Source organism: Gekko japonicus, unplaced genomic scaffold, assembly GCF_001447785.1.
Source record: "Gekko japonicus isolate JY-2015 unplaced genomic scaffold, Gekko_japonicus_V1.1 scaffold1695, whole genome shotgun sequence".
NCBI lineage: Eukaryota > Metazoa > Chordata > Lepidosauria > Squamata > Gekkonidae > Gekko > Gekko japonicus.
In genome coordinates, this window is record NW_015160263.1 from 258,176 (window position 1) to 267,653 (window position 9,478).

The 9,478-nt window shown below is 45.0% G+C and overlaps 1 protein-coding gene across 1 annotated transcript in view; it reads right to left on the reverse strand.

The window, feature by feature from the left end:
• Positions 1-3,176: 3,176 nt before the first annotated feature.
• LOC107113567 (killer cell lectin-like receptor subfamily B member 1B allele B) overlaps positions 3,177-9,478 on the reverse strand; it is a 15,690-nt gene continuing 9,388 nt past the window's right edge. Inside the window, exons 2-5 of the mRNA XM_015414918.1 lie at positions 6,665-6,709; positions 5,309-5,460; positions 4,215-4,285; positions 3,177-3,303 (exon numbers count right to left, since the gene is read on the reverse strand). Of these exons, the coding sequence (XP_015270404.1) occupies positions 3,177-3,303; positions 4,215-4,285; positions 5,309-5,460; positions 6,665-6,709 (395 nt within the window). The remainder of the gene's footprint in view (positions 3,304-4,214; positions 4,286-5,308; positions 5,461-6,664; positions 6,710-9,478) is intronic.

A 9,478-nucleotide genomic window follows, 5' to 3' on the forward strand; every position in this document is an offset into this window, starting at 1 on the left:
AATCCTATTGCCCAAATCATGCCTTGTTCAAGGAAACAACCTTGATCCCTTGTTCAAATTACATATCATATAACTAAGAAAAGAATAAGGAGAAAGTGCATCAGTATTAATGCTAGCTTTAATGTTATTGAGACTGTGTAATTGGTATTTTGCTCCATTTGTTTTCTTCCTTTGAAGAAATCTTTGGAGGGTCTGCTGGAGCTTCGATGTTTAAAGCTTGGAGGAGACCTTGCCTGCTCTCTAGATCTTGTAGCTACATAGGACTTCTCTTGGTGATTAAGGATGATACTACTTGTAGCAGACCAGACGAGGAAGTACTTCACCCAAAGAGTGATTAACACGTGGAATTCACTACCACAGGAGGTGGTGGCAGCTACAAGCATGGACGGCTTCAAGAGGGAATTAGATAAACATATGGAGCAAAGATCTATCAGTGGATATTAGCCACAAGCTATAGATAGGAACTCTCAGTCTGGGGCAAGTGATGCACTGTATTCTTGGTGCTTGGGGGGGGCACAGTGGGAGGGCTTCTAGTGTCCTGGCCCCACTGCTGGACCTCCTGATGGCACCTGGTATTTTTGGCCACTGTGTGAGTGTTGGACTGGATGGGCCATTGGCCTGATCCAACAATGGCTTCTCTTATGTTGTTATCTGTAATGAATGCATGCATTAGCAAGCCTAGTTGTGATGGGTTTAAGGCTTCTCTGTTTATTTAATGCTTCCAATGATAGATCTGGGAAGAGGAGAACTTTTTGAGGGGTTGGAGGCTGTGGCGGGTGGCCTGAAACAGAGCCCGCTGGCATCTCCCAGTCTGTATCTGGCATCCCCCGCCAGTGGCCGGGAGGTACCTGGCAACTCTAGTATGAGCTTCTTTAACATACATGTATGTGAAGTTACTGCCCACCCTCTCTCTATATTTCATTGTATCTAAAGAAGAGTGTTTGTGCACAAAAAAGCTCATCTGTTGATCTTAAAGGTGCCACTGGACTCAAGCCAGGATTTAGTTTGCTGAAAAGTATTTGTTGTACATAGTGTTTCAGATTTTGTTGCAAAGTTTGTTGCAGCCTAGTGTGCTAAAAAACTGGGGCCGGCCCTGAGAGGAGGCCAGGGGGTGGGGACATGTAGCAAGCCCCTACAGATTTTACCCCTGAGCACTCTGTAACGCTAATTCAGATTCATCCCAGCTGCATGTATGCAGGACCAGCCCTAGATCCAGTGGTGCCCCAGGCAAGTCCTTCCCCTTCCAATAGTTCCAACTTTTGAACACCTTTTTAAAAATTGTGTGTGTGTTACCCTCACAACAACCCTGTGGGGTAGGTTAGGTAGAGAAGGGGAGATTTGGCCCGGGGTCACTCAGCCAGCAGAGTGAGAATACAAACCTGGGTCTCCCCACATCAATCTGCAACTCTGACCACTGTGCAGTGCTGCCTCTACTGATCTGTAATGTTCCAGAGGTGTTGTAATGTAATACTCAGTTTCTCAAACGAGTGTATGCCTGTCTGTTGGTTCACTTAGGAGTCTTGATCCTGGTTGTGTGGTGGGCTAGTTGTGGCAAATGGTAGGGAAGCTCAGTATTTCTGTATACAGTTGTAGGGGCTTTATTGCAATGTGGTATGGCCTGATATTATGTTCTTATTCCAGTGTGGGGTGTGGGGGGGGGCTTTCTAAGTTTCTAAGCAGTGTTCTAAGAAGGCAACTGTTCCTGGGGTTAGCCCAGCCCAGGGACATTGCTAGGGCGGTTCCCAGGCCTCCCTAAATTTCTGGGGAGCCCATCCCTAAATCCCACATGGGTCCACCTCCATAGATAGTAACCATGCCTGTGATATCACTAGCTCCTCCCTATGATGTCATCAGGGCCGGCCCCAGCTTATTTTGCACCCTAGGCGAGGATCCCTTCTGGCGCCCCCCCCCCACCAATTTTCAAAAATAAATGCATTTTAGGAAGAATGAAAAACACAAATAATCAAGAAACTCCCAGAGTACGGGGCGGGTGCAGCTTGGCGCCCCTAAGGGCTGGCCCGCTCTAGGCGATCGCCTAGTTCGCCTAGTGAGTGAGCCGGCCCTGGATGTCATTGGGTCCCAGTTCTTTTAATGACTTAGCAATGCCTCTGGCCCGGCCCCAGCCCCAGCCCCCCCTGGGAAATTGGAAAGTCTACGCCCTTGATGAACTAATCCAGTGATGACAAAATATATTTCCTAAGAAAAATAAATAATAGTTTGCAACAGCTTCCTGAAACATACTAAGTTGAATGTTATTTGGGTTTTACACCAGTGCTTGACTTTTGAAGTGAGAGGCAGTGAGCTTCGTGGACTCATCTAGCAGGGCTCTCTATCTGGGTTTCTGTCCTAATCCTGTGTTCATTACTCATTGCAAAGAACTCCTGTGTATGGGAGGGAGTTCAATTTTTTGCTGTATAAGCTTACTGGGGGTGCAGCTATGGGATGTCACAAGGAGCTCTGGCACTTCAAAAATTAGTACGTATGGTTCAGGGTGGCGGGACTGAAGGAGGTGATGTCACTCAGCTCTGTTGGAAAAAATGGCAAAAATACTCAGAAATTCAATGTTTGCAATGGATCTTTGCTTCACTGGAGATGAGGCATTTCTTTCTGTGTAAAGATCTTTATTTTTTAAGGGAAGGGTACACAGGAAAAGCTACAAAGTAACAAAGACCTAAGGCTACATCTCTACAGCTACAAGACAGACCGGCCACACAGTCTCTTGGCAACAACAGCAATGGAGATTCTTCTTCTTCTTGACCCCTAGAAGGAAATCACCTGAATACATTAACCAATGATGGTGAGTAAACAGACTTAGATTTCCCAGGCTCTCTTCCCATTGGCTCTCTGCCAGGTTTCCCTTCCAGGTCAGTCTAAACAATAGCACACAAGGTAAACAGATCAACCCTATAATGACTGACACATATTTCCAACAAGCTCTGCCTGTTGCTTTGCCTGGGTAGGCAGCCTGGGTAGGCAGACCCCACCGGACCTTTGATCGAAACCTGTACCTTACTGACAGTCACAATATCAGTTCGACACCAGTTCAACCAGTTCAGTGTCTGCTGAAATGTAAACAGAATGTATTTCAAAACTAGGCATTGTAGTGAAAATAAAGATGTTCTCATGGAATTTTATGTTCCTAGCAAATAATGAAAATAATTTTATCAATCACAATATCATAATAAAATGGGATCTTTCTGGCAAATCCACTTATATACAGCAGTGCAGATATCAAGGGTGATTGTGCTACTCTTTATTCTTCCACAGGATTCCTCTCCAGCAGAGCTCAGTGGTTCCTGTAACCTGCAAATGAAAAGGAGACAGTTCCTCATTAGGGCTTAAGAATGTGGAAGTTCTTCCTGTTCTAATAAGAATCTCTTCCCCAGCCCTGCCTTTGCTCCCAGTTTCTGTTCCTGGTGTTTTTTCTATCAATCATCATGTAGAAATGTAAAATTTCCATTCTGTGTATGGTCAGTTTTATGTATGTTTTTGTTAAATTTATGGAATCCTCAGTTTGAATTATACCACTGACGAAAGCCAGGTGCCAAAAAGATGTTTGGTATTGTTGCTTACATATGGAGACAATATGTACTTTTAAACCTGTATTTATGTAAATGGACATTTGTCTTTATATTAGGAGTAGGTACTTATATGCTGAACCACAGGATTGTTGTTGTTAAATAATATTTTAGCACTTCTGGATGTATTATTACATTATATACAATATTTTGCACATTTGCACTACGTACATAGTTATATTTTATTTCTTTTACTTTGTTCCAACCCAATTCAGACAATATAAAGTCCTCATAGCCATTGCAAGGACTTTGTATCAAGGAAGCAATGGAAGTTCTGTGCCTCTCAAATGGATATGGGTGGGCCCAGTTCTGGTCATGACCACAGAATGTGGGGAGAATGGCCTTCAGTCTTTCCCCCTGCCCCATTTTTGCTTCTGGGGAGCTGCTATTTGCTCCACTGGTAAACTTATTTGTAGTCACCATTACAAGACAGAGGCAAAGAACTCCCATTGTATGACTGATATAAAGTCCTCATGGTGAACACAAGACTTTGTATCATGTCAACTGGCCCATGAATCATCCCAAACATAGAGACTTCATGCTTTACTCTTTAGGGAAAAAAATTAATGGAAAGGCAGGCACCCTGAAAAAGGAACTACTTACAAACTATGGTCAAACTGGTGACGTGTAATCCACCTCCATTTCTTCTCTGATAAAAAGAGTCCAATCCAATATTTATGTGTATCCTCTGTAATCTTCTTTAACAACTCCTGTATCATAAACAGAGTGTTTTATGCAACTAGAAAGTGCTGTCATTCTCTTGTTATATTTCTGGAAATAACTAATAATGGGCAAAACTCTCTTGGTGTGATTCAGAACTGGTCTCTCAAGTGCCTTGGGTGGCTGTGAATGGTTGTGCAGGTCCCACTGGTCATAGTCATTTCCCAAACATAACAGCAGCCCAGTGGCACAGAAAGGTTCACCCCCTCACCACACAGGCTTCTGTGTGAATGGGGGAGAGGTTAGTGCTCTGGGCTCTTATTGCTCTGGAACAGGAATGACAGAGTCATCTCTGCTGCATCAATGCAGAGTGCTAGAGTGCTAGTCCTTTATCAGGAAATACTCCCCAGGATTAGTAGGTGGCAGCAGAAATACCCAGACAGAAGGGTTTGCTGGTATGGAGGGTGTTTACTGGGTGGAGACGGCTGCCAAATTTCCAAGCTTCTGAAATGAGACTTGTCAAACCATTTCCTCACATGAGGCATTTGTATTTTCACCAAGTTACAACAGGTGTTTTGGGGATTTATAAGGCAAGGGTGCCCCTGGGTGGACTTAGCCTGCACTTCTTTGATACATCGAGCCAGTGAAAACACCAGCACACACACACACACACACACACACACCAGAACTCTCCCTTTTCAGGAACTGGAATTGAATTTCAGTCTCTTCTCAACCTTTGCAGAATGCAGCCACTTGGTTCCACTGAACTTGGTTCTCAGAAACATTGGCAGGGAATAAGTGGGTTCCTTTCCAGTCTCTTCCAAACTGGCTCTTGATCATAGGCTTTGCTCACTTTCCACCAAAACTATGAAAAGCTTCATAATTTCAAGGCTACATATGGTTATTGCAGTATCACAAGTCTGACAACGTGGCACTTAATAAAATACATTTTAAAAAATTAATTAGTTCCCTAAGGCCAATGCATTAACTATGATTATTTTCGGACAGAAAGGCTGACCTCACTATAAACGCAAAAGTGATGAAAATGTGAGGTTGTTTCTGTTACTTACCATCTCCTCGACTTGGATCACTGCCAGCTGAGCCCCCTTTGCTAAGCAGTCACTTTGGCTCTCATTCCAGGATTTCAAAGCCTTTGATAGCCAGTAACATTTGTCCTGGTGGAGGTGCCAGTGTGGAGGGCAGATCTGGCAAGAGGAATTCACTGGGGAATGAGACACACACATGCTATTAATGTTTCTAACTCATCTCCCATTTATAATGAGCAAAGCTTCTACCAGCAAGGGTTGGAATCTCTCCTTGTTTGCCAGCTAATTACCTGCCTGCTGAGACTAGGTAGCTCTCCAGTTGGTGGTTCAGGATCTGGAAGTGGCATTGTGCAGCATCTCATAACAGTGAGCAACACTTATCTCCACCCCCAAAATGTTCCTGGGGTTACCAGCTCCCAACTGGCAACCCAAAGCCTGGGTTCACTTACATGTGCACACTTATTCCTTCACCTTCATCTTCCCTGTTCACATGTTATTAGTTATTTCTAGAAATATAACAAGAGAAAATACTGGGTTCTAGACGAATGGTAGTGATCAGCTCAGGTTTATTCAGTGATTTCAGCAAAACTACAAGACAAGACTCCAGAGCCTCAACTCTGTTAAACAGCATGCAATTGTCACACCCAAACACACCCCACTCCCAGTGATAGGCTATTTACATAACATTACTACTTAATTGGTTTATTCTAGAGTCCTGGTTGGCTATTGTTCTTGCGCTCCAGGCTCAGCCAGTCTCTGGGGTGATTCGATGAGGGATGATTCAATCCCAATACATAACAACAATCAAAATATGTTAAACAGATAAGATATTCAATACTTTCATGGAAGTAGGAAAACCAGACCATGAAGAGGAGACATTTGTCGTTATTTATAGCCTGCTGCCTCCAAAACCTCTGACCTGTCTCACTGAACTCCAAAAATCTCGATAGAATTTTGGGTGATTCCTAGCAAGGTGTGGTATCACTTCTCGGTCTGCCCAGAAGTGATGTCCCATCCCCCTGATTGTGGTCCCCATGTCCCATCCCCAGGGCTGGCCCGTCATAGACAATTTTTAGGCAGCGGCCTGGAGCAGCCCCTTAAGAGGGGGCACCCCGCTGGCCTGCTGCCCCTCCCTCCCTCCCTCACCTAAACAGGGAAGACTGCCCAGCCAGAGAGAGAGGGCGCCAGCCTGGGCAGACTCGGGAGGGGGTTAGCTGGATGGAGCCAGCCTCAGGGGAGCCAGAGCCGAGCCACCACCGCCCACCGGAGTGATCTCCCCAACCCCATGGGTGTGCCGCAGAGCCCATGCACCTTGGGCACCAGCTTCCTCTGCTGCTGCGTGCTCGCCGGTAACCTACCGCCACTTCTCACCTCCCTTACCTTTGGCGCTGCCACCACTCTGGCACTGGAGCTGCGCCGCTTCCCCTGGGGCCAATCCACGTGGACAGAGGAAAGTTTCTCCCAGCTCCCCTCGGCCAGGATGGCGAGACTTCAGGAACCTGCTGCCCTGGCTGCCCACCCGTGGCCAGAGGAGGAGGAGGAGGAGGAAAGGCAGAGGGAGCCGCTGACACCGCCCGCCTTGCATGGTGGAAGACAAATAGGATGTCTTGAAGTGGCACTTTAAAGGCCAATGCATTCTTATTGTTGCATAAGCTTTCATAGGCTAGAGTGCTCTTCTCTGTGGCATTTTATGCTAGAATGAAAAGGTGGTATTAGATTAACATGGCTGGCCCTTTCTGGAAACAGATCTTGAAGAGTTTGCGATCTAAAATCTGACATATGAGCAACGATAAGGGAAGAGAGGCTGGTGAAGGAAGTCTAAGTGGGGGAATTTATGTTCAGTCTAGTTACACGTGCTTTCCTCTTTCTGGTTCTTATTTTAAGATTTTTTCACAACCTGCCATGTTAGTATAATAAATCCTGGCCTTGTTAATGGCCCTGTTATTGATTCATTGGTTTTTTAATATTTTTTCATTCTTCCTAAAATGCATTTATATTTGAAAATTGGTGGGCACACGGGGGCATGGGGGCGCCAGAAGGTAGCCTCGCCTAGTGTGCAAATAAACCTGGAGCTGGCCCTGCCCATCCCACCTAGTCTTCTACTAGTTGCCAGGCTGGGATGGGCCTGGTAGTTCAGTCACATTATGAGAAGACAAGAGTCACTGGAAAATGCTAGGAAAAGCTGAAGGCTGCAGGAAAACAGGAAGACCCAACATGAGATGAGACCTTCTGCATGCCAAGCAGATGTTCTGCCTGTGTTCATGTATGTGTGTGTGTACCACCGAAATTGGCACGAATTAGGGGTCCCAAATCCCCCTGGGGGGCGGAATTCCCCCTGGTTTTGAGCCCCGATTCCCGCTCCTGCGCAATCGGGGCCCGGGGGAAACCCCACCCCCGCATGTGCGTCACCCGGAAGTGACGTCACATGCTGGGGACGGGGCAACGCCATTTGAGGGGAAAACAAAGAGTTTTCCCCTCAAATGGCGTCGCCCCACCCCCAGCGTGTGACGTCACTTCCGGGTGATGCACACGGGGCGCGTGCGCGCACACAAAGAGGACGCCGGCCGGTAGCCCCCCGCTCCCGGCAAAAAGTGAGTTGGCAACCCTAGCACCAATAGGTTATTTCCTTCAGTTTTTTGTGAGGAAAGAGTTAATGTGAAACTCTGGCGGCTTCCTTTGCTATCCTCCAAACAGTGGTGGGAGGGGGGCACGGCTCAGTGGCTGATTGCCATTTTGAGAGTGTTTGAACTTCCCAAGAAAAGTTTCTTTATCTTAGTATTATCAGCAGCCAATGGTACGTGGGCTGATGTGGTGAAGCTTTACCATCAGTTTGGCACCACACCACAAGGCAACCTGGGATAGCAGCCAGGTCACTGTCTGGGAAACAGAAAAAAAAAGAGCAACAACACTGAAACCAGAATTTGCTAAGACAAGCCAGGATTCAATTATTTGTGTGTGAACCAAATACTGGTGCCACTACCTAACCACAGCAAAAATAAGCTGTGGCTTCATGTTATATCTGAAATGTAGTCATGTGGAAATGTAGTTGTGTGGTCCTGGAGGAAAAATTTAGGCTGCAAGGCAGGAGACTCAAGGCCAGAACCTCCAAGGTGGCCTTCTCAGAAGAGCTGTGTGTTCCATGTGCAGGGCCAGCTAGACAGGCACAAATGAGGAGTCTCTATGCATTGATGAGACAATGGTGCAGGGAGGAAGAGTGTAAGTTTGTTAGGCACTCGGGTGCATGTTAAGTCACGTGCTTAACAAATAGTCGGAGAGTGATTTCAGCAAGAACACAACTTTATTCTTTTTTTTTTGGTAAACAAATTTTTATTTTCTCAGGAATACAACATATAAAATTAAATCATTTCATTCTATCAATTGTCTACCCCGTTCCCAATTCCTCCCCTCCCTCCGGTGGCTTCCCGCAGTGCTTCCCCCCCTGCTCCAAATTGCTTCATATCATCAACTATATCAGTTTCTTATCGTTACAGTCTAAAGATAACATCATTTGACTTAATATTGATCTAAACATATTAAGTTTTGTTTCACATCCCAGTTCTTTTCCAGATATGTTTTAAAGTCACTCCATTCTTGAAAAAACACGTCATCTTCTTTATTATTCAACTTCTTCGTAATTTTGTCCATCTCTGCCATGAACAGAACTTTTTGTATCCAGTCTTCAATTTCTGGCACTTTCTCTGTTTTCCAAAATTGTGCATAAATCATTCTCGCTGTTGTGATTAAGTACCAGAATAAAGTCTTTTTAGTTGTATTGACTTCTTCCATTTTCAGTCCCAAAAGCAGAATTTCCGGCGCCTTTTTGAAAGAGCATTTCAGTATTTTTTGCATTTCTTTGTGGACTTTTGTCCAAAAGTCAACTGCTTTCTCACAAGTCCACCACATATGATAAAATGAGCCTTCATGGCTCTTGCATTTCCAACACTTATTTGACATACTCTGGTTCATATTTGCAATTTTTTTCGGAGTCATGTACCACCTATACATCATTTTATAACAATTCTCTCTAACATTGGTACAAGGCGATATCTTAATAGAATTTTTCCACAAATATTCCCAGGTTTCAATAGACACTTCCTTATTCATATTTATCGCCCATTTTATCATTTGCCCTTTCACAGTCTCATCTTCAGTATACCATTTTAGTAACACTTTATACATTCTAGAGATATTTTT